Source organism: Gavia stellata, chromosome 6, assembly GCF_030936135.1.
Source record: "Gavia stellata isolate bGavSte3 chromosome 6, bGavSte3.hap2, whole genome shotgun sequence".
In the NCBI taxonomy this organism is placed as follows: domain Eukaryota; kingdom Metazoa; phylum Chordata; class Aves; order Gaviiformes; family Gaviidae; genus Gavia; species Gavia stellata.
Window position 1 is genome coordinate 5,513,496 of NC_082599.1, and position 25,920 is coordinate 5,539,415.

Genomic DNA, 25,920 nt, shown 5'->3' on the forward strand with positions numbered 1-25,920 from the left:
AGGCGGCGGCGGCTCCGGCGGGGTCTCGGGGGGAGCGCTGCGGAGGGCTTCCCGGAAGGGAGAATTGGAGTAATTCCTATTTTTTTCTAAGGGGGGGGTTGATTGGCCTCCCCCCCCCCCCCCCCTCCTCCGTGGAGAATTGGCGCCTGGAGGAGGCGGCGGTGGCAGCGCTACCGGAGGGGCCCCTGTGCGCGGTGCTCCCCCCCCCCCCCCCCCCAGCTTGGCCTCGCTCCTGGAGGAGTTGTCTTTTTGGTTTTGGTTTTTGTTTTTTTTGTTTGTTTTTTTTTAAATACAAATCTGCATCTTGATTTTTAAACAAACAAACAAACAAATCCCCCCCGCACACAAGCCTGCCTCTGGGAGGGAAATAGCCAGGTGAAATCTCACTCTGTTTCCATGGACAACCCGTCCATTATCACCCAGGTGACTAACCCCAAAGAGGAGGAGATCCTGTCCTGCACTCAGGATAAAGGTGAGCTGCCTTCTCTCTTTCTCCGTTTGGTTTTTCTTTTTTTTTTCTGGAAATTGCTGCTTAAAAATGCTCCTAATAACAACTTGCATTCTTCAGTGACCGTATAATCCTCTCTCCAGGCTGCTGGGAATAGAGGAGGGCTTGTTGGGGTTGGGGGGTTTTTTGTGGGATGAAGATATTTGCACGAAGGTTTCTGCAACTGCTTGCTGGATACAGCTGGGAGCTTGTTACAGTGTTTAAATACTGAGTGCAATAGCAGTTATTTAAATAAAATGCTCTTGTTGCTTGAGGGTCGGCGAGGTAACTTTGTAAGGTTGTCACTTTGCAGTTCGTGCCCTGCTTCAGGGAAGGGATACCTGTGCTGGATGTCTTGGAAGGTTTTGAAATCTCAGCTGTAAAGATTTTAAGCTTCTTCCCTCCACTTTTTGGAAAAAAGGGTTTCCTGATTTCTCTCTGCTTTCCTGTATTTCTCCCTGCCTCACATTTAAGAACCTGTGAAGCTTTCAGGTTTGTTGTTGGAGGATATGTGTGCGCCTCGGAAAGAAACATGGGCCGCTGTTAAAAGCGGGCTCTATTTACTCTGTAGGTAAATAGTTGTTGCTTGCGTAAGGCATCGCACTTAAGTTGCGTTTACTCCAAAATAAGATTAATCCAGCCTGGCTGAAGGAGCTGCTTCTCCTCGAAAGTGTAAACGTTAGCGATTGACCTTAACCTTGTTTCCTTTTGGAAGCTTGGAGGGGTCTTGGGCTGTAAGTCGTTGCATCCTTGCAGCTGGTGATGAGAAAGGTACGGGCACGCAGCAGGGTTCAACTTCTGGGGAGTTGTGTGTGATCGCTTGCAGATTTTGGAAGTTATTTGGATCTTGAGTTTATGCTTTGTTACAGGCAGTGCTGGTAAAAAGGGGAGAAAGGACAGACATCAGAAATAGAGTGTGTGGCGATGTTGCCTAGTAGGTATGGTAATAGACCTCTGAGTGGTCTTCTGAAAATGGTAGATTGATCTAACTCCCCCTAAAATCGATGCTTTTAGTATCCAGAAAGCTTCCATTTTTGTGTGGTTCATCTTGTAAATAGTGAGCGGTCCTGTATCGTTGGAGAAGTTGCTCCCTGTTACTTTCAAACGAAAGGCTGAACATGAAATTTCTGTCTTCTCATCTCACCAGTGCTGACTGCAGTAGTATGGAGGTAGATTTAGAAAAAAAAAAAAAAAGCCATCAGGTTAGGGGGCGTTTGAATGAAAATTATTATTTTCTTCAGTATAGGAGTGCTCACGTAACTCTCTAATTCGTATCGCTTGTGAAGCGATACTTCCACTGCGAGGCCTTGTTTGTCTCAAGAGATTTATGGTGTTTTCCTCCGTTTTGGCAATGTTGAGCGTGGGGTACCTACAGTAAATAAGGTGCTGGTGCTCTGCCTATGATGTCTCCTAAGACCTGGTTTGGAGACCCTGGTTACGTGATACTGTGCTCAGATGTTGTTGTGATCTTAATGGCCTTTATTATTGTACATACTGGAAGAGCTTCTTTAATACTGTTAGCAGCTGGTTGAAATTTTAGTGTAAAAAAGCCGGTTGAGACAAGTAGAGGAAAATTTGACAGCTCAGAATAACAATAAGCATCTGCATCAAACAAGTGTCTTTAGAGTCCTCCGTACAGTGAGCTACGCTGTGGAGCGAAAATATGCATATAACTTGCATAACTATGCAGTAACTTGTATAATATGCATTGTGTTCTTGCTGTTGGTTTGTCTTTGGCAGAAAATCACCATGGTCTTAATTGCATAGCAGGAGCTTTTCAGGCTGCGTGTTAGCAAGGGTGGGCTGGGGGAGCGTGGAAGGAGGGTAGCTGGAGTTTGAGACAAGAGGAAACTTCTGCATGATCTTAATACAGGAGGTGGAGTAATGTTTTTTTCTGTATTTGTTTTTTTTTAATGTGGTTAAATTGCATGCTTTGGATTGACTATGTGCTCTGTGGTGAGACTCTCAAATCACACCAGAGCAACTTTTGCAGAAAGAGAATTGCAGGTCTGTCCATCCCAGGCTCTGGAAGGAGAGGCTGCTTGCTCTTACCTCTTCCACTGCTCGAGGTACGGAGCTTGTGAAAACCCGTTGCCCTACCTACCTTCCTTGCGTGGTTTCATATCGTGTCACCCAATTTTCTGTTAGATTTCTTAACAGTTTTAGCAAAGCCTTTAGGTCCGGTGAGCTACGAGAGAGACCGAAGCTGAGATGGTAAATACCGATAGCTTCTTAGTGGAAGACTGATGTTTAAAGTGAGTCTTCATTGCTAATTCAGATTGAACTGAATGTGTTGGTACAAAATGGCTAACAAATATGTTAAGGCATAATGAATTAACTCTTTATTTAATGAATACAAGAATCACCTGACCTTATCTTCTGAAATTTTATAAAACAGTGAATTACAACAGCACTGTACTGTGTGAGCAGAGGCTGTCCAGTTTCATGAAAAGCTGCTTTTTCCTCTGAGTTTAGCATTTGGCTGCAGAAATATGTTCCAGGGTACTAAGTGACATGTAGTGGCTTCCTGAGTCAGGGTTTTCTTAGGGTTTTGGGACCTTCTGTTGGTGTTTCTCATGGAAAAAAATAATTTTTTTTCTTGTTGTTAAGGTGGAGAGAAGCAGTTTTACAGTAGATGAGCAACTGCTAAATAATGCATGTGTATACCTTCAAGTGTTTGATTTTTTTCCCCAAGATTTTTCGAAGCTTATAATCAGCCGTGAGTCTAGCATTTAGCTTGGTTTATTTTTTTTTAAAATGTATTTATGTTTTAAAAGGAGCTTGATGTGCAGTATATGCTTATGCCCCGTTTCTCTTGTGCAAGGAAGAGCAATTGGCAAGAAACAGAGCTGTTCTCTGGTTGTGGGTCCGTTATGTTTTTAGGTAAATATTGTGCTTTACACATAAAAATGCCCAAATATTTTCTTGCTAATCCAGGTGTATTAAAAACTAGCTTTTGAGATAAGTGAAGCTGTGACAACTTGTTAAAGAGGAGCTTATTAATACTAAGATGGAATTGTTAACATTTATTTTTAACTAAGAGTAAAAAATTTCGAAGTGGAAAAAAACAGATCTTGGTACATGACCATTCCCTGATATGTTGCCACATGGTGGTGCACTGTATTTAGTTGTCTGTCAAAACGAAAGCTGAGCATGGAAAGTTGCTACAATCATATTTTATTATTATTGTAATGTTTGCTCTGAAATGCCTGTGGCGTTCATGCTCCTGGAGGATTTTGGTCCCTTTCTATGTCATTAAATTAGTTCTGGGAAATAGAAACTTACATTTGCCCAATTGGAAGTGATATGTAGGTGATTAAAAAATATTTTGAGCACTAAATTCATGGAGAATTTAATTCCGTGTTAGTTTTTTTGAGTAGCGAAAACAGTAGTTCTTCGCAGAAATATTTTATGTTGTGGTCATTTGGCGCTTCTGGAAATTGGAAGCATTAACAAGACTTGTAACTTGAAATTAAAATGGAGACATAAGTATGTGAAAAGGGGCTTGTTATATCGGTGACAAATGTGAGCAGCTATGAAAAAAAATAAAAACTACGAAGAAAAACTGAAAAATCTGAATCTCCGTATAATCAGTTCTACGGAGAAAATCAACTGTTTATTTTATAAGGAAAGTATTAATTCTTATTAATTAGTTTAACAATGACCCCTAATGTAAAACCTATACAGTTAAATCTATAGAAAATAGTGCAATGCTGAGAAGTCTTTGCGCTAAGTGTAACCAAGCGAGTGCGATCATGGACAGGTGATAGGCATTCAGTCCAAAGAAGTGAATTTCCCTTTTTTACCTACATGCTTTAATTTGATCCTCATAAATGATGCAAATTCCTAGCTGTTTCCGTGTGCCAGGTTAAGCAGTAGTGTAATAACAGTCCAGTCCTCCTTCAGGTACCAAATCCTTCATGCTGTGGTAGTGTTTTCTTTCTTCAGATACATCTTTCCTGACTTCTATAAAATTTGTCTGTCAGCTGAGCAAATTTTCAGTTATTTAGAGTAACTGAATGTTTTAGTGTCCCTACAGAAGTATATTTTCTTCTGCAGTAAATTATTTGGAAAAGGTTCACAGTGGAACCTAAACAATTTTAATTTTTTTTTAGTGAATAGCGTAATTCCCCGAGGATGTTTTCGCAAACATGCAAACTTTTTTGCCTCCCTTTCTTTCAAATAATACTGGAAAAAACAGCAATGAGACCAGTATTCATTATCATTTAAAGTAACAAGTTCTTAAGATCTCAAGTTACAAGCCAAAATAAGTCTTGTGTCTTCAATAAAAAGCATTTTGAAAATACATGAAAATATTTACAATATTCTTTTTTGCCATTACGTCATCAGGATTCAGAATACTCAAACATTTGAAGATACATTAATGTTCCTGAGACATTGTCTCAACAACTTTTTGTAATATTAACTTCAGAATTTTAACTTTCAAGTAGCATTTAAAAAAAATGGATGTGGAAACCCCTCCAGCACTACATTGGAATGTGAATTGCTCACAGAGGGTAACATTTTAAATCATTAACTAATGTCATGGTTGTTATGTGAAACCAGAGTAACCATACAGTAGGTTTTATGTTCCAGGGAGACTGTAGTAACCTGTAGTAACCCAAGATCTGATTTAGGGTAGCAGTTAACAAGCTGAAGTGTTCTGGCAGTAACATGAATGAGAAGTTGCATGAATATCTAATATTCAGTCCATGTCTGTAAGCTGCAGCATTATAATTTCTTCATAGTGCGCGTCATCTCAAATTCCTATTTGTTTCAATGCAGTGATTTAACAAAAGTGTTCAGAAGTTTAACATGCCCTTAAAAAACCGAAGTTGACCTACATTTCGTCAATTCAGTATTCAGAAATGCAAATAGCATTTTCTGGGATAATCAGTAAAATGCAGTGTGACTGATGCTACACTTCATCTTTCAGAATTTAATCTGAACATTACGAATAAGCCTCCGGATAGCGGGTCCATGTTTGTTTCTTTAAAGTGATGCGAAACTAAAATGCTGAGAAAGCAAAAGCTCAGAGAAATGAAACTCACTTATTTGGTCAGTGTTGGTGAAAGACGTTGTTCCTGTTTGCCTGGTAGATAGGTTTAACTGTGGGAAGCTTATTTTTCCATCACGGAACATTTCATTTATGAGTTTTACTATCTTGTAAAAGTCATCATTCAAACACGAAAATGCTTGCAAACTAGTTCTAGCCCACAATTTTTATATGTGTCGAATCTTAAATATTCACTCTGTAAGCAAGTGCGCCTTTGTTTTCTGTTAAACCTTGAGTTAGAAGAGTTGTTGGCAATGACCACCGTGGTTGGTGCTCAGTATTACATTTTCCACTAAAAATCCTGTTTCAGGCAATCCTGGATATGGAAATGTTAACTTGGGAAGTGAATTTTTCCATTACTCAACCCTATCTGATGGAGAATTTCAGATGGATTACTTTGAATTATATTTGAAGTGTTTCTGTCCACAGAAACATTTTCCTTTTTTTAAAAACCAGGAAAAACGAGGATAGGTCTAACTCTCTACATTCTTCCTTAGGTTTTTACTCACTGTGTGGATCCGTAGGGGAAGAGGTGTCATCCCTCCTTCTCCTCCCTGCCTGGGGGATATGTCTTGCTGGGAGAGAAGCTAGGCGTGTGGATGTATGTAGGACCAGGAAGGAGAAGAGGGCTGCCCAAGTGCTCCAGCCTGTTTGAGGGACTGAGCAGAGGGTATGAGCTCCTGGCTCTTGAGGGCTGCGGAGCCCATACGGGGACTGATAGTGGGACAGGGAATAGGTTTAGTGTCTGCTATGGGCTCCCGACCTGCTCTGGCCCCATCCATCCTCCTACCACTCCTGGGCAGTGGGTGCTCTCACGATGAAGTCAGTGGGTCTCTGTCCACCCAACTGGGTGGTTGTGTGTGTTCCCTTATCCCAGTTCATAAGCATATCCAGAAAGGGGCAGGAACCTTCCAAGCTGAAATACGCAAACGGCTGATCGAGCTGATGAGCAAGGCTATTTAGGTGTTTGAAGACCAGATCTGGATTGCTAGTAAGGGTTGTATACCGTTTGAGCCCTCTCAGCAGTGGAGACCTGGCTGGAAAATCTCTCAGAAATGCTCAACAGCATCTCTGAAGTCTTCATGTCTCTATTCTATTGGATGATATTAATATAAACTCTATTTTCAGTGCTCATCTACCTGGCCAGGAGGCTCAAATAGGATGACGTGGTATCAGTGGGTTTAAATGCTTTGCTGAACTTCCGGAGCTTTTTGTAAGGGGCTGCAGGCAGCCACAGGGGCAAAATGCCTTTTGTGCTGTAATGTAGTCAGAGACTTTTTAAGAGTTTCCTACTGGAAATATTAATCTTTTGTAAATTCTACTTTTGCTGGAGTTTGACGGGAGCTTGCTTTATTTTTACTTGGAGAGGTTAAGGTGTAAAACGGACATAGATGTGACAAATGTGGAAAGCATAAGTAGCATCTAAATAGATCAGAGTAAAAATATGTTCCAGGCAGTCTGCTGTGGTATAATTTTGGCCTTTTTATTATTTCCAGAATGTTTGTTATAAGACAAAAAAAAAAAAAATCAAAGTGAGTCCTATACAGTCCAGTCCTTTCAGTACCAGCTACTGCTGTGTAACATAGATATGAGCGGTAAAAATACCAGCTTTAGACAAGTGAGCAGAGAAAGTTCTGTGCGCAGTGTTGGACCTACATAAAGTTTGTAGGCTTTATTCAGCGTGTTATCAAAATGATCACTTACGTAAAGTGCCACAGCTTGTTTTCTTTGTACAAGGTAATAAAGCATGATTTATAAAAAAAGAAAACCCCATTATTAGAAGTGATTGGCTGTACTAGAAACTGGAATTCTATTATCTGGAAAATTTATTGTCAGTTAAATCTGAATAAATATATGGTAAACTTGGATTCTAAGGATGCCAGGGTTTTTTAAATGAGATTTTTCCTTATTTCTTTCGGCAAGGAAGAGCTATTACTCTCTTCTGAACCTTTATTAGTATATTTAAAGCCTGACAGACAGGGAGGGGCAAATAAGATACTGCAGGCTGTATTTTGTGCAGAAGAGCAAGCCCAAATGAAGAATGTCTGGTCTGTCAAAACCTACTGTGTATGTAACTTTCTAAAATGTTTATAAAAATTTAGGACAATTTTGTAGGAAATATTTATTTCTTGAAGGTCAACCTGAAGTTACAGTTTGTATATTGATGGTTTTGTTTAAAGTCAAGTCATGTCTGGTGTGTAACTGGTCAGCCAATTCTGCCAGTTGTTTGCTGTTGCAGGGCCTCCTTATTTTCTTGGTAGAAAGTGATATATTGATTTTTATTCACCGCTGTGCTCTCTCCCACCTCCGCAGCTCTCTTGCTTCCTGAGTTGTCCTCCAGGAGTCCCAGCAGAATTAGTGGTAAAACTAATCTTGCTGTTTCCTTGTCCGCTGTAATCAGCAGTAAAATTTTAAACTTTATTGTTTATTTGATCATTTGCAAAGCTCAGTGATCTCCTTGATGTATAGCATTCCTCTCCTGGCCTCTGGGAGTCAAGGGGAGAGATGCGTCTCCCGCGCTGGGGGATGAACTCTTAGCCTCACAGAACATTTCGGAGTGGATGGACCAGTTTCCATCTTCATAGCTGTCAGAAAGAAATTCTGCCACAATGGATGCTATTACAGTGGACACGTGTAGAAGAATCCACACATATTTCTTTCAAGTAATATTAGAAGAGTTTTTGTGAAGGTATGAATTTTGTACAGAGTTGTTCCAAGCGTGCCTTTAACAATTTGCATGCAGTGCTTCTTTATTTTTGTCCACAAAAGCTGTTTTGTATATACATGCCTGAGTATTTACATACCTGCATTGGTTACCCATGAATGCACGTACATGTGGTTACTGGGGCTCTAATTATCAGAAAGCTTTGGTAAAGTTCAGAATGGTGGGCGTAGGTTTAGAAGTTGTTTTGCAGTCTAAGGTTTGCTTGAACTGTGAAGTTGGCTATTTTTCCTACTGATAGTTCAGATAGAAGTACTCTGGAAAGGTGTGGTCAATAGTGACACATTCCTAGAAGATATTTAATCATTTGTACTTACTTCAACCAAGCACATTGAAAGATCTTGTATTTACCACCTGGAGAGAAAGGAGCTTTTAAGATTATAAAGGATCTCAGTAAACCTTCACAAAAGCCTTACAAATTTAACAAAATAGGCTATGGGACTTTTGTAAACTAAAACTGGTTAAAGATACACATTAGCAATTTGATGAATGCAGTGTAAAGCAAAGCATTTCAGGAAAAACAGTTTAAGCATGTATTTTACAGGGGGTTTTGGAGTGAAGCTTTGACTTTCTTTTAATTCTCTCCCTTTCTGTATTTCGCTTTCTTGCCTTTTTCTCTTTTCATCATAAGTTTCTGGATTGCAGCAACTGCCTCTTTGTGCTCTGATGATGCTGAAGTTTAAGGGGCTCAGAGGTGTTTGGCACTGGTGGCTGTGTCCAGGGATAATTCTGGCATGAGAAGCTATAGGAGATGTTTGGGGAGTGAGATGGTGCAGTGATGAGGAACCCTGGATCGTATTGCATGGACAGATTGGCCCCTGGCAAGTTGGTCAAAATGGCATAGGAGCTATATGATAAGGAGAGACGTTCTCTGTTTTTCTTAACTCCCTATTAAAATCTAGTAAGATAAAGGTCTTCATCTTGTGTCTCATGCAGGATTGCTGCCACTGTATAGCAGCTTTGGTTCTTAAAGCCAAGACATTTATTTCTTCTTCGTAACAATTGGGTAAAAACCTTGAGTGAATATTGTGCTGTATTTAAGGGGAGGAGGTGCATGAAAAATAACCAGTACAATAGAGGAAGTATTCCAGGGCTTTCTCCACAGTGCAGCATGGCCTCAGAATTAAAGGCAGAACATCCCATTTGGGTAAAAGGAGGCATTTGCTTATGCACCGTACAGGTGCTCTGCCTGATCCTTGAGAAGATATGGTTCCCGAAATAGTTTATCTGGGAATTTCTAAACAGGAATAACAGACAGCAATTTGAATTTATTAGAATAAAAGTAATCTTACGAAGTTACTGAAGAATAATATTATAAAGGTACTGATTGTATTTCAGCATAGGAGTTGTGTGTCATCAGTCAGTAGGGGAAGGAAGGGGAAAATACCTTTACGTAGTGACCAGCTAACTGAACGTGTCAAGTATTTGAAATTATATTTATCATGAACTCTCACCAACAGTTTTCCTGCGATGGGTTATGTGTGCTGGAAGATGATTCCCTCGCCAAGTCATTTGTTGGCCAGCTGCCAGTTCTCATTACTTTTTATGATATGAAGCTTGTTTGTTGAGAATCAGTAAGTTGAAAATGACTTGAGAGTTTTGGAAGTGGGGGGGAGAGGTTATGTTAGTTGTGGAATTAAAAAAAGAAAAGAGTACTGAATGCAATCTACAGCGCAATTCATTTGCTAATTACACATTGACATAAATTGAAAAGTCCCAGAAGGAGGGGGTTTACAACATAACTGTAAAACAATTTGCATCTGTGTAGAGGTCTGCTTATCCACAAAGGAATGAGATTTTAAGTAGATTTGTTTAATCGGGTTTATCATGAGTACATAGTTGTGGGACTCCTTTTTCCTCACATTTCAAAACCTCATGTCTTTCTGGAAGATTACCTCTTGTGTTGAGATTAAAGATGTCAAGGAAGCAAGTATGGTGAAGTTTAATGGAGAATGAAAGTGAAACCTACAAAAACCCAAGAAATGTCTGTCTTAATTTTAGAGTGGATTGAATACTTTAATGTTTCTGGCTCCAGATTATCATGATAAAACTGACAGTTTAATGCAAACTGTGCCCTGAAAGTCGAATGCCTTTTTTTCCTGCCCCATAAGAAATTTAAAACACTCCAGCAAATTCTTGCTGTCTGTATTGGAAAGGTTGCTAACAACTTAGACACGCTACTTTTAACTAGTATTACTACAAAGGCCATTCACTGTTAGTATTATGATAGATTTTTTGTGGTTGGTTGTTGGTTTTGGGGTTTTTTTTTTTGTTTAAGGCTTTCAGATTTATTCGTGCCCACCATGTTACCCTACAGTTGCCACCACTTTTTCTTTTATAAGCATGTTGTAACAGGAGCGAGGATAAAAATTTGAACAAAACTGGAAGTCAAACTTGGCAGTTTTGAAACAGGAATCTGTTCAGGTCTCGTTGCTGTATTTACATGCTCTACTATTACTGCCGCATTTTATTATAAATTACCTGCTTAGCATCGTTCTGGCAGGCAAGTGAGGTCTGAGAGCAGTGTTTTTAAAAATGTCACTACCTCAGTTGTTTTGGTAGTGATGGATTCTTTTCAATACTTTTACATCAAACAGTTGTTTAACTTAGACATAATAACTAAATACTGTTATTATCTCATGTTATAAAACTGTAATATTATTAAAAGGAGAAAGATGAGCTTTCAGACAAAACCTGCCCCAGATGCAAGAGACTTCAGTAGATTGCTCAGGACCAGGTGCCCCTAGAACCATCGGCAAGGTACCGTTTCCGTTAGGTGCAGAGTGGCACTCAGTAACTACAACACCACATCTTCAGAACAGATGAGATCAGAAGGAGGTTTTGCTTTATGATTTCTGTTCAAAGAGTCCTTTCAGGAAGTGTGTCCTAAACAAAAAGAATGAAACTATGCCACTTCATTTTGCAATGTGTAATACACTAGCTTAAGCCCTCAAGTGCAAAACTTCATGTTGACCTTGTGCTGTTGTGGTTCTGTCCAAATACAGTTTCCATGGTGGTTGTGAATTCATGTTACAACAGGCGGTTCTGATTCTTCCCCCCATGACCCAAAAGTATTTCTTTGACCAAACTCTGTTCAAATAACACTTGCAATCTTCCTGAATTGTATACCTAAAAATGTTTATTGGAGCTTTGCAACATAAAAAAATAATTCCCCTGTGCTCCTAAAACCAAGAAAACCAAAAACCAGCATCCCTCCAAAAGAAAAATAAAACAAAACCACGCATGCAAACAAGCAAACAAAAAACCCAGTAATATTGCAGGGATATAAGCTGTGAAAAGGAAACTAATAATGAAAATCTCAGAAGGCAACCTTGTGATGATGACCAGGAGGGCATGGCAGTACGATTTTTAGCAAGGTAAGCTGGCCTCAGTCTGTACAAAACACACCCCAACCCTTTGAGAAAGAGGGATGTTAGTGTACAAGGATATGCATTTGTTTGAGTAGTGTTTGTGCTAAAACATAGAAGTAATACTGGTTTTGTTTTGGAAATGTCTTCAATGGGTACTAAAGAAAGATAAGTGTAAAATATGGCTGGGCTGACTCATCGCAGAATATGCTGAGATAGTCCTAAATTCCACACGCTAAGGTTAATAGCTGTTTAGTTTAGGCTTTACTTATCTTTAACACTGTGGATGGGGGGGTGTTGTGAATAATTTTATAAGTCTGTAGGTAAAAAAATCATTATTTTTTCAGCAAACAGTAATGTACCTACTGCTTACCGGAATGCTTGGCTTTTTCCTTTACTAATGGTGCAAGGTTGAAGTAAAATGTTTCTAATGGCCACTTTAAATTACCAGTTGGAGCCAAGGTGGGAAAACAAAACCAAAAATGGATGGCTTTGTTTGTTAACTATTTTCAAGTAACTGTCAGCCCAATACATGCTGCTCTTTAAATAAAAAAAGGTCAGTAAAGATACCTATTTTGGATAATAATGACACAGTTTTGAATGGATAATAATTTTGGCTGGAAGACAGGTTCACAGTTTCACCTTTTTAATAGCTGATTAGGTGATAGTCAACTAGCTGGCTGTTAGGAAGTATTTTACAGGAGTAAACAGGCTTTCTTGCTTTAATTAAGACCATACATGTACAGCAACTGTGGAATTGTGGAACTGTCTGGGAATCTGTATCCTGTATTTCCAGTTAAATAGCTGATAAAATGTTGCAGTTGTGGAAATGATTACCAAGTCCAGTCAGCAGATGTCTTTGAACGCTGTTTTGGTTTTGCTTTCTATTTCATCATACAAAGCAACCAAACATTTCTTGAGGTTTGATGGACTTGTGCTGTAATAAAAACAATGAATATGTTTCTATACCTGAGAAGGTTACTGTTTGGACCCAGTATTCAGAAACACTTTTTTTAAAATAAAAAAAAATTCACTTTTTAAAGTTTAGTAAGTGGCAAAGCACCTATAAATTCTTACGTTTTCTTTGTGAAAGTGTGGGTTAATGTCTCTGTAAACAGTTGTCTTGCATGTTAAATAATAGTAAAAATATATTGAGGAAGAGAGTTGAATATGAACATGGTAAATTCTTGATTTGTGTTCTAGTGAAAGGGAGCAGCTGGTATTTACTAGAGAGGTCACTTTTTAATTCTTCTAGAAAAAAACTAAAACATGTCAACGGAATGGAGGACTCGAATGCTTAACCTGAAGACACTTCCTTGGCAATGTTTGGGTAAAACTGACCACTAGCACCCTTCCCTCTGGAAAACATCACGTCTATTCATATCACTTCCCAGAGGTTAAATGCAGCCCTTGGAACAGTCACAGGAAATAATACCAGCATGCTTCTAAACCATGACCCGCCTTTTGGGCCAGATATGCCACTTTTCTTGATTACTGGGAGGACCACGTATAATTATTCTTACCCTGTGCGGAGCCGGGAGGTGCCAGGAGATGTCCCAGGGCCCTTGCACTCGCTGCCCGTTGCTAGCTCCCCTCCCCACTGGCTGATTTTTAATTTTTTTTTGCTGTGTTTATTCACAAACACCACCTGTATATTGATTTCAGCATTTCGGTCCTTTTTGAGGAAAAGCTGAGCCAGATGTTCTGTTGTTCCTCAGCTGAGGATGCGTGACTGAAAGAGATGCTCGCTTGAAGGAGTCCTAAATAATGCGATACTTAAATATCTGGTACAACTTTTTCAGTCAAATACTTGAGCTGTTGCTAACTATGCTGGAAATATTTTCATGTCTGAAAAATGGAAATGTTGCTGTGCCTTACCAGGTGGTCAGGATGGGACAATTTTCCTTACGTTGGTTGATAAAGTTAGAGGTCGAGTTGTCTTCCATTTTGTTCAACGTGTTTGAATATTTTTCCATTTTGGGGGTTTTGGTAAAATAATCTTTGATACTTAATAAAAATTAACATGTGGCTTTATCATGTGTGCATGTAAATAAGGTGGGTTTGTTTTAATAACTGGGCGAGGAAACGCAGGCGCTTGTAGGATGCAGTTAATCGCACTGTTGTAGTTGCTTTAGGATGTCATGAATCGTGTCCTGGAGACTCCGTTAATAGTAGAGGAAGCGTGCACAGTTTTTCTCTGACCTCTGTGCTTGGCTGTGTGCAAAGACAGGTGGAATGGAGTTCAACATCCTAATGTGACAATTTTGCCATCAGCTCCGCACACTGTACATGCAGCACTGGCGCTTGGCTGCCCTGAAATGTAACCAGGGATACGGAGTTGCAGAGTCCCGCTGTTTATCTTTAGCTTCTCTTCAGAGGAGGAGGAGAAGAAGAGGGAAAACTTGGCAAAAGAATTTCAGCGGTTGTTGGTGGTGTTCTGCTTCTCTAAGTTTAGCAGCGTTGGGGGTGGTTGTTAAAACGGGCTGTCGTATTTTGAAACCCTCTGTTCTGAGCAGCATTAGGTAACATGGTGCTTCAGCATGCTGGAAGTCCGTCTATGCTGCAGCTTCCAAAGCCAAAATACCCGGCTGAATTAATCAGTAATTTAGTAAAAATGGAAGAGATTTAAAAACTTCCCCTGTTGCAGACAAGAATTGCATCGTTTGCTCACCAGTAAACTTCAGGCAGCATATTTAAATTGCGATTTTTGGAAGTTTGATGTTACACTGAAGTCATATCGTTTTACTCCATAGAGGCAGACCTGATCTCGGCATCAGCAGGGGCTTGTTGTTTTGTCACTGTAGAGAAACTTCTCCTTCTGTCTGTTAACACAGCCAGGAGAACAATATAGAGGGTTATGGAAAGGCTGCATTATTCCAGGGGCCTTTCTGACAGTTTTCACAGTTTCTATAGGATGTTAACAAATCTCCCATTGCAAAAAGCTGCAACTGAATTTGATAAAATACCACCTCTTCTAATTCCTCCTCTGATGGATTTTGTCAGCTGGCTTCCTGAGTGAGTACCACCAACATTTTTATATGCTTACCCTTCAGCATTTCCACAAAATCTGTTTTAATTGTCTGTTTCTGAGTTAAATAATATACTTGCAAGATCATGATCCTTTGCACAGTTATTTCTGAAAAGTCTTTGTAAGAAACTTTTAGTTCCCTGCTCTTCTGAAGTCCACAGCATCGAGGGGAAATCGATACTCAGTTATGGAAAGGGAAGGGGATTCATCGGGGATGATTGCTGGTGCTGGCTATAGAAGGAATGGGATGCTGTTGTGGAAGGAAGGGGAGAGATCACGCATACATGAGTATTTTAAGTGGGATTCTGACTGAATTCTTCCCATAGACTTATTGATAGTCCAGGGTACTGCTAAGGAAAAAAGTCAAAAGTCTGCATCCGTTAAAAGTCTTGATATACTCCTCTTTTAACATTTGTATTCAGGAAGCATAAATTTACTGCACTCATAGCAAAATTAAATTTTCATAGCTCTTTAGAACTAAGACTGTTTTTGTTTTGGGTTTTTTTTTTGTATAAATTTCATTTGATGTACATTTTCAGTGATTTGGGTCTGGGCTTCAGGTTGCTCTCATCAGTGGAAGGAAAGGCGATAGCGATAGAGAAGCCTTCACAGAGCTGCGTGGTCATGCTGGGGATGGGGGGTCTGACCACTACCCTGCTCACAGGGCTTCTGTCTTCCTAGTACCCCTCTTCTTCCTTATGTGAACTTAAAGCGGTAATATTTTGGAATCTTGTCTCACCCCACAGGTATGTGTGACTTGGCACCTGGACAGGACTTTGTTTGTGTCAGCTTAAGCTCTAGTTCAAGGGGAGTCATTTTAACGCAGGTACTTGCTGTGCGTTTTAGGTTGGGTGGGGTTGAATCTACAGTCAACTTTAAACTTCTGTTCTGAAATTCTGCTTTAGGACCGGATTAAATCATTCCATAAACTCAGCTGTATGCTCAGTGGTATGATTTTAATGGTGCTGGTTTGTGATACTAAGGATAAAATTTAGCTCGGTGCTGGAGCTTGATGCAGTAAGATTCATGATGAGAGTTTGCTATTTAGTAAATATTTACAAGGCATTTGGCAATTAGTGAGATGCTAACACTTTTCACCCTTTTTCTGTGATCAACGATTAGCAAGGTGGTATTTTGTTTCTACTGGCAGGCTATGGTATTGCTTGCTCTACCTCTACTATTAAAGTCCCAGGAAGTAATTTAAGGGAATGAGGATGCCTAAATAGTAAGGATCTGGAAAAAGAAGATAGGCTGATTTTTTGGGGGTAAAGAGAAAACTGAGAAAAAGGAGAATCAGGTAGCTAACATAAAAACTGGAGGAAAGATGGATGAAAGCTTGTAAGGAATGCAGCGTGATGTAAATGTCAGTTTGGAAAAAAAGAATCACCTTTCAGATGTCACACAAGCCCTTTTTAGGTTTTCTTATTTGGCAATATCATTTTTCAAGATAAAAATACTAAGCTTTAATTTTCTGCTACATAAAAGAATTTAAAAAAGGCTTCTTGTTCATAGAAGGCTGGCAGACTAATGTTAGAAAAGGATTATTTTTTTTAAAGTAGTGGGTTTTTTTTAACCCATAGCTGAGAGTTAGTTGTTACATATGTATACAGGAGCACAAACTATATGCAAATACCTGTTACTCACCTTTAGCTAATAGGGTTCGTTATTGTGGTAGGTGTTGTCCAGGCTCATAGCACTGTACAGTAATTCAGGTCAGAAGGGACATCTGCAGGTCCCTGCTCAAAGCAGGGCTGAGGATGCTCTGAGCATTATCCAGTCAAGTTTTGAGTATCTCCAAGGATGGAGATTTCACAGCCTGTCTGGGGTCCTCTTCTAGTGTTTGACCACTGTAATCCCTCATATTTAGGAGGAATTTATCCTGTTGCAACTTGGATCCGTTGCCTCTTGTACTATTCCTGTGGACCTCCAAGAGTCTCACTCCATCTTCTCCATAACCTCCCCTCAGGTAGCTGTATCTGCTTAGAATGTTAATCTAGATGTACAAAGGAATAAAAAAATGCTTGTTTGTCCGGTATTTCCCTCTTCCTCAAGCAGCTCTCTGTTCACTTGAATATAATTAATCTGCAGAGAGCTTTTTCTTCCATTAAGTTTGTAGTGATTTTCAGTTTAAAACTGGTGCTTCATTCTATTCTCCCACTTGGCCTTGGTCATGTTTTTTCCCGAGGGCAGGAAAATACTGTAGCTATAAGTTCCTCACTTCACGGAATAATACAGTTTTGTCACGTTCTTGTATACTCATCTAAGCCATTTTTTGGTTTAGCATCATCACCTGTTGAAAGTACTTATCCTACTGTGCATACGCAGCTTTTAAAATTTTCTAGAATAAATAAAGCCCCACTTTCAACAAAGTCATACTATATGGCAAAAACCCCCTCAAAATCGTTAAGTCACTTATGAAAATGGAAGCCAAGTACATTTGAAAGAGATACTCCTCTTTTCCAGCACTTTCTTGTTAAGGATTTGATATGGTGGTTCTTCAGACGCTGTACCCAAGTTACTGAGTGTTTCAGTAAATACATATTATTAATCTATGAACTTTTTTTAATTGCCCAGTGACATATCCAGAAAAATTATTTGGATAAGGGTGAAGGCAAAGCCAGAATGAGGCTGACAAACACTAGTGCTTTTATGCCCATGTGTTGTATGTCTGAGCTATAGTTAACACCCCCCACATGCACACACCCCTTTTAATTGGGTTAATTTTCTCACAAGAGAGAAGATGGGATCATGTGGTTGGTGGCAAAGAGTTCTACCAGTTTTAGCAGATTGTGTAATTGTGGTTTTACATCTTGAACATGTTAGGGTAGGGACTGTTGTGTGTTAGAGTGATAGCTACAGCATAAAAGTAAGTAAATAGGAAGCAAGCTTTTACAGTGTTACTGTGCTTATATCTGTTCATTACAGTAAAAGCTGAAACAGAAAGCATAGTCTCTCTGGAAAACTAGAAACAGGTAGGCTCAAGAGATGCTGTTAATAAAAATGTTGCACTGGTTCCTATTTCAAATAGAGCAACAGCATGCGCTTTCTTCAAAAACAAGCAAAATGAAGAAGGGGGGGAAAAAACCCTTCATGGCTTTTTTATCTGCTTTGTTTGAGGCCATCCTACAGAGATGTCTTTTTTCTGGGTATGTATTTATGTGAAAGTAACAGTGCTGTCAGTTCACCTTTTCAAAGATGGAAATGGAAGTAATGAGAATATGTTGTTGTTGTTGTTAATGTTTATTATTAAATTGTATGTTTTTCAGTCCCTGACAGACATGGTCCTAACTACGTAGTGGTCTCAGTCCTGAGTAGTTTGCTGTTGTTACACAGTGCCTATTCATACTCCATGTTGAAATCAACTTAAGTTTGTCTGGATTTAAAATTTAGATGAGATCCTGTGCCTTTAAAATTCAGCTTTCTCTGCATTAAGGCTTGGCGGTTCGTAATATCCTGCAGCAATTTTGCATGGCAGTTTGATATATTTTCTGTAAAACACACAGAATCTGAGCCTGTGTAATCTCAGTGAGTAGTAGTTACGATAATGGCTCTTGTACAGTATAGTATGAATGTGAGGAAACTTTAGGCACTAGTGTCTCTGCTCTGCTGAAAATTAGACTGAGGACATTAATGGTACCAGGTAGTTATGGTCTCCCTCCAGAAAAGGAATGATGATCCATGAACAGGTCAGCGTTTCTGAACAAGAAGCTTAAGTAGTGGGTTACTTTTAAATAAATTGCCATCTGACAACGTTTTACATTTTTTCTCTGTTAGTTATTTTTTTCCCCAAATGTATAATGATTTAAAATAGAATATGGGATTATAGTGTAAGGTGATATATGTGTGGGCTTCATGTAGAGAAGGAGGAGGCTGGGTTTTGAGAGGACAATAACGTAGAAGACCTTGGTGGTTTCGAGTGCTTTTTCAACCTTCTTTCATTCTGCCTGTTCTTATTCTCTGTGCCAAGTACATCTTACATCGCCAGGAAGTTCTGCAGGTCACCAGAGAGACATGAATGTCAGGCTGGAGTTTGTATCCTTCAAAATATTCATCCATATTCCAATAAATTGTAGTATTTGCAGCTGACATAAGTCCTCTCTTCTCAGTACTGTGCTTCCCTGATTTTCCTCATCTGTAAAAATGAACCGCTGACAGTCGTATCTGCACAAAGGTGCAGGAGGAGCAGGGGTTAAAGATTGCAACAAGGGGCAACGTATCCCTTGCAAAATGTTCTGAGGTTACAGAAAACAACTGTTAAGACTAAGTAGGGATTTTTTTTTTGGTGGTATTAATGCTGGGGGTTCTTTGTGTTTCTATTTTTTTTTTTTTAACTGTTGTGGATGAGATAATCTTTCTCTGCTGTTTGAGTTTAACTTTCTCCGGACTTGTAGGACGAGAGCATTTTAGGTACTACTTTTTGCCCTAACTTCTTATTTTAGCACAGAACCTGCAGAAGTGAAATATTTTAATGGTTCATAAAACCCGCTGTTCACACAGCCTCACAAAGAATGGATATACTTTTTTTTTAAAATTATTATCATCCTAGCATTTCGTCGGAATACCATGAACATTAATTTCCAGTACAGAAGATTAAAAAAAAAATTATATGGTAGGTATTGCTGTAGAAAATCTGTACCTCATTTAAAAAACCTCTCTGGATCCTGTCTTCAAAGAAAAACAAACATATAAAATTCCTTTTTTATCTCCCAATAAAATTCTGACATATCCTTTCTTTAGCTTCAGCTTTACCTTTTGCAGTGTCCTTTGTTTTATTGCCATAATACAACTAGTCCATAAGAAGCCAACTCTCCCTTCTTTAAACTGCATCGTGGTAGGAGGGCACTTACATTCTGTTAATTCTGTCAAATAAAACAATTTGTGTTAATTACTGCTTCGGTTTCTCACATTATTTGGGCATACAGCTCTGGTACACTCAATAGCACATTTTCTGATTGTTTGTCAGTTTGTTTTGGTAACAGTATTAGTCTTTCACTTCAGTGTTTTGCTTTAAGATTAACATATCATTAAGCTGCGTAATAAGATACAATCTTTATTCTCATGCAGTGAAATGGCAGGGGAAGGCAGGGCATAGTTTTGCAGTTTATTCAAGAGAAGTAAAAAAAAAAAAAACCAAACCTCTCTGAAAGTGGATTAGCCAATTACTTGGCGGTCTCTGTTATGGGATAGCAAGGCCAAACTAAAGTATTTACAGTAAAACTCATGTTCATGGAGGTGGATTATTTTTCCATCTTTGGCAATTGTTGCAAAACACTGACTGTTGGTGCCAAAATAATCCATGTGCCTAGTTTTTGTGTAATTTGGGGACAGGTCTTCTCTGATTTACCAGCGGTATTTGGTATACTTTTATAATATATTGTGCTGTATGTCTCTGGTATGGATAACTTTAATAACTGCAGTTTGGTAGATTAACAGTTAAAAGAGCGTCTTTGCTTTTGGAGGCAAGAAGTTAATCTTTGACAGCATATTTTTGATGCGTTACTGAAAATCATTTGGTACGCTAGCTCTGCTGCTGTTTTCAGTGTTTCTTGCGGGGCTCTTTTCAGCAAAGCTGCTGTCAATGATAACCCTGTGGAAGCAAAAATAGCAGCTAATCAATGTGTGTTTTATCCATGGAGTTAAGTGCTTAACTTAAATGGAAAATAGATTTATAAAAAAAAAAAATAATCTTTGAAATGCCATGCAAGAGGCTGCTGCAGCCCCATCTTCTCCATTTCCTTGTGTGCGTTTGACTCCCTTTTTCTGGACATAAGTCCTTTTTCTGGACATAAGTTTAAACAGGGGTTGCATTAGGTGGAAGAAAGGTTGTGGTGTTTGGGTTTTTTTTGGTTGTGTGGTGTTGGTGGTTTTTTTTTTTATGCTTCATAGGCCTTTGCCTTTAAAATGTGATTTCACGTGGAGTAGATCGTGGTTGTTTCTCTTCTGGCCTTTCATCAATGGCGTATTATCTTCGATTACTATCTTGACTGGTACCCGAAAAATGTAGGGCAGTAGGCTATCTACTAGCAGTGCTCTACATAAAGTACAGCGTAAAAGCATTTGGAAATCCTGTACTCTGAAGCATTTCAGAACAGTTGCTTCAAAAGTTTGTGAAACATACGGGGTCTCTTGGCACAGAGACTTGGGGTGCAGTCCCGGTAGTTGTATATCCTGATCTGCCACTGGTAATCGATTGGCTTCTCATTTCCTAAAACAAATGGTATGTTTGGAGTGTGGTTAATATTTATTCCTTACATTGCTGTCCAATAAAAAACTGTGTTCCTAATGTGCACCTATTTTTTATTAAAACAAGGTTACAGCCCTATTCCTTAAAAAAAGGGATCGTCAGGTCGCTTCCTGGAAGTGTATCGAGTCTGACCTCTTACCGTCGTCTTCGTAAATGATACCTGTTTTCTTTACGATTCATCCTTTTCTTCCCACTCTCTTTTTGACTTCATGAGCTACCTGTAGAGACAAATGTGCCAAAGAGATTGTTAATTGTTGCGGTTGCTGTTACTGAAGTCTGTAATAAGACATCTCATGATGGAAAGGTGGTTGTACATGTTGAAAACCTGATAGATGAACATGTCAGCGTTGACATGAAACATTACAAGTGTGCCTGTAGTCATTTCATTCATCGCTACAAATGCGATTCTCTTCATCTGCGTGTCATGCGTATATACGCAGAACGGCTGAACAGATTTAAGCACGCCTGTGTGTCAAACCGTAGTCTAGATTGAGCATGGTGGTAGAAACATTAGCTGTTGCAAGAGATTGTTGTAAGTTTGGGGACCTCCTCTTTAGCTCTGCTGCATGGTGACAGTGGTTATTGCTTGAAATGTGATGGTTTACCTATTGGTGTCCGTCTGACCTGTAAGCATCATTGGTCTTGAACGTTCTGTTTCCTCTTTCATTTGGGCTCCTTGAATTCTGCAGTTCTTCATTTTTTTTTAATGTTTAAGCTTCCTATTACTATGAACATTTGGACGTATACAATGCTGTTCAGAAGTAGTGTGGTTTTAAAAAAAAAATAAAAAATTCAACCTTGGACAACCATCGTATAATTTTTACCTGTTGTAAGGATGCTTAATACTGATTAAAGTGTTGGTGATCAGTTTATATTCTACCTATAAGGAAAACTTTAAGGAAATGCATAGGTGTTTTGCTGAGTGCTGAGCCTGTGGACCTGTGTTTTTTACCAATACTCCACACTGTCTTCAAAGAGGAATTAAGAAACAGTACAAAATTGCAGTAGGTTTTTTGTTTGTGATTTTTTTTTTTTTTAAAAACCTCTCTCCCAGGCATTTGAGTTCCGAATTAATTTAGAAAAAATCTTAAACAAACAAACAAAGCACTAAAAAAACCCCCACCAAATAAAAATACTTTTATTTCAGTGTGGTTAGTCACAGAGTGGAAACATTGGTCTCGGTGACAGCTTTCTGAAAGGGAGCTGGGCAGCTCTGCAACTCGGGCAGAGAAGGCTGTGTCAGGTCTTCATTTGATCAAAAGGGGAAACATGCCCTGTTGAGAGTTGCTTATATGGGGATTTGAGCAGAATTACAGATCACTTGTGTGTATTACTGCCTCTCTGGCACTTTCTTAAAGTCTGAAAATACAACCTAAAATTGTCTTGGTGAGAAAGAAAGATTCATCCCTTAAGGATTAATATGCACCTCTCTCAAAATGACTTTCATATTTCATCTAGACATGAAGATTTGTTACAGCAATTATTTTTTAAAAAGATCTGAGATGAGCTGTGCATTTGTGAAGCAGGATCAGTGCAACGCACGTGTTGTGGCAGACGTGGTAAAAGCTGCGGTTGTGAAAGGAGGGGATCTGCAAAGGGCAGGAAAATGCAGGGGCTGTCACAGGAGGGAATTTCAGTTTGGGCAGAGTCCTTTATCTGTGACAGACAACACCTCCTGAAGCCAAACATGAACTTTGGAGATGCTGGAGTTGTCTTTTACGCAGGAAGAGCCGGCTTACAGTCTGTGTTCACACTGTGCGTTTTGTAGGACGGACTAAGATGTGCTTTGTATGAACAGGAACAGTGACAGTGATATAGAGCGCATAAATAATGTTTGCATTTGCCGTTTGAAGACTGCTGCACTCTAGTATGGTACATCACGACGAGGTACCGTCAGTGCTGTCCTTGCTCAAGAGCTGTGTAGCAGCTTCGGGAGTGCTCTCCGTTAAGTGGTGAAGCACCCAGTGGCCTTGTGATGGGTCTTTAGGACACAGTAATTAAATACTTGAACTTCATTTATGGAGTTATCAAGAAAGAAAGACTGAGACGGAATGATAGAAATAATAAAACTTACCGTAAAACGGTAGCATCAGAAAGCTTCTGTAGTAGCCACGTTTCATGGAAACACGTCTCTTCTTAGCATAATAGGTTGTAAAAGTGAGTGTAAAAGTGATGGTGTCAGTACAGTCACGTTGTGGTAATAGTTTTTCTTGGACGTCTTCATATCCTTATTGTGCTTTCACTCACGTACCTGATAGCATCTTGCAGTTAGCATGTGCCTTGTATGCTGTGTAAGACTCACAGAATGCTTCAAACCACAGATGATTGTGGTGAAGTGATTTTTGCAACTAGACACTTGGGGAAGGAGTACAGCAGGAGACGTTGTCCAGCACGTCCTCCTGGTGTTTAAAGAGGCTTTGATGTAGGAAGGGCAGCTGAGAGAGATCCTGAAAAGCGTGACTCTGAATCAGAGGTAAGGAGGCACCAAGAGCACAGAAGTGGAAGGTGGCTTGGAAAGGGTGACTGTGAAATGGTGGCATTCATCAGGGGATTCAAGGAGGGAAGAGAGAGGAGAGCAAAAACATTAAAATCGGTGAGCTACAGGATGGCAGACCTCAATAAACTCTGAGAAGTGGGAGACATGACTCTGAGAGTTCTTACAGATGCAAACCTGAAAGAAAAAGAGGACTTAAGATGAGGTGGCAGTTCAACAGAATTTTTTATTATGGAGACAAGCACAGACTGTCCCAGTTCAAAAGGATAGAAAATACAGTAACTCACTAACTTGGTAAGTTTCTCCAGCACAAGAAGGAAGGAAGGAAGCCTGCAGAAAGTCTGACCTAGTTTCCAACAGAGATGATTTGAGCAGGGGTAAGTATAAAAGAATATTTTTGTTGCTCTGATGTTTTTTTGTTGTTGTTTTTAATTTTTTAAAATCCATTTTTTATGTTCTGTGACTTGTGCTTGCCAGGACACGCACCTAGCAGTGGCTGTGGGGAATACAAAGAATCAGCGAGTGTTGTAGTAATGAAAGGAAGACAAAGGATTTGGTCTGCTGCTTGGCAGGAAGAGGAAGTTACCAACTTCTGACACTAAAATATTTTATTAAAATGGGGGAAGGGAAGCTTGTATCAGTCTTTGGCTATGGCTTTAATTGAAAGCAGATGGCAAATTAAATCACTGGATGCTTAGTGGCTGGTGTGAAACTACACAACTACAGAGCTGTGAGCTGTTACCTTTGACACCTTGGGAAGAGTAAATAAGCTTCTAAAAAAACCAGAAGAATGAACATAATACTTAGGCTGCCTTATTCATAATTTCTAATTTCAGTTTTCAGAAAGGAACATGGAAATGTAAGAAACATTGCAAGAAACGAAGGAAACCGATAATATCCAGCAGATTTTTCTTTTCAAAAATAAACAATGTCAAAGAAACTGAACTTATTTCTGTAACTTGGTAACAAAGAAAGGAAAATCTAGTTGCAGTGAAGGTTTTAAGAGTCTAAACTAGAAAAATGTGGTCTGCGTTTAAACTGCTATAAAATGGGCGCAGAAATCTTTGCATAATGTGTCAATAGTTCAGGGCCTTTGAAGGGATACGGCAGGTGGGACTGTGCAGCGGTCTCTTCTAGGTCTGGTGCTGGTCAGTCATTAATGACCTGGATGATGCAATGGAGAATATACTGAATCTGCAGGTACTGAAATAAGACATACTGGGTGTTTCCACTAAAAATAGGAAGGGACTGAATGAGCTAAATGTATATCCTGTGTTTTTCAAGTTACTTCATCAGACTATTTCAAGATTTTGTGAAATAATCCAGTGCAAAAACTGAGAAGAAAGGACAGCTAGTTGTGTTGCTAGTCCTTAGAAAATCCTGAGGTATTTGTAGTACTCAGATTTGACACACAGCAGTAAAAAAAAGATATATGCCTGTTTACGCATTCCAACGTGACAGCTGATTTGTAAGAATGGTGAAGTCGTCCTGCTGTACCCTGCTTTGGAAAGACTTCTGGACTGCTGTGTAAAGCTTTGAGCACTGGATTTAGATCGGAGAGCTTTCCAAGGAGCAGGGAGAAAGAAATGAGACTAGAAAAGCTGACCTGCAGTGAAAGGTTGAACAAATTGAGAACTTTTTTTATCTGGGGGTGGGGGGGCAGGAATCCTGATTTTTATTTATATATCTGTCCGTAGTTTCTGTGACTGATGTGACTGCAACATTTCAATAGTTAGTTTGCCAACGGAAATCACAATAGTGCTGGTATTGGCATACATTTTTTCATATAGAAAGGGTGTGTTGGTGTGGTTAATTCTGCATGTAGTTAATCCATGTATCGTCACTTCTTTTCCTTTCTTCCCACCTCTTCTTGCTGTTACATTATTAAACATTACATATAAATGGCTATGGGATCTCGGTAGTTGAATGTAAAATAAAGGACGAGCATTGAAAAGCATGAGGTTCATTCATACCACTGGAAGCACCTTGAATCAGTAGGTCAGACAACCTAAAAGAAATCAACTCAGCTGTCACTTAAAGCAGTAGCCCTTCTTCCCTCCCTTTTGAGAAAGTACTTTTTCTCTTAGCCATATCAAATGCTTTTTCAGAATAGCTCAAGGGACTGATGGTAGGGAGGGTGCTGTAATACGTCCTTGTTTTGTCGTGCCCGTCGCACATCCTGCGGTACATCTGGTGAGTAGCTGGAGTTATTCAGCAGACCACAGGCATTAGAAGACACATCAGCTCCTTTTGATGAGGTTCTCGATACAACACTCGGTGCTTAAGTCAACAGTAGTTTGCTGCTGTGCTGTCTATGTCTTAAATGCTATAAAATTATTTAGAGTCAATCCAGTAAAAAACTGCAGTGGAGTTGGCTGCTGATCTTAGTCAGCCACTGAGGGAGTGGTGAGTCTGGGAACTGGGCAATCCTCCCCTTCTTAACTGCCATGTATACAGTTAAGCAAATGGCATATATCTTTATGTATAGTATAGTAGTTTTACCTGGAGTCAATAATTGAGG

At 39.4% G+C, this 25,920-nt stretch overlaps 1 protein-coding gene across 3 annotated transcripts in view; it reads left to right on the forward strand.

The window, feature by feature from the left end:
• The first annotated feature begins 225 nt into the window (after positions 1–225).
• CTDSPL (CTD small phosphatase like) overlaps positions 226–25,920 on the forward strand; it is a 78,803-nt gene continuing 53,108 nt past the window's right edge. For all 3 annotated transcript variants that reach the window (XM_059818499.1, XM_059818500.1, XM_059818501.1), the window contains exon 1: positions 226–472. In XM_059818499.1, the coding sequence (XP_059674482.1) occupies positions 397–472 (76 nt within the window). In that variant the 5' untranslated portion in view covers positions 226–396. The remainder of the gene's footprint in view (positions 473–25,920) is intronic.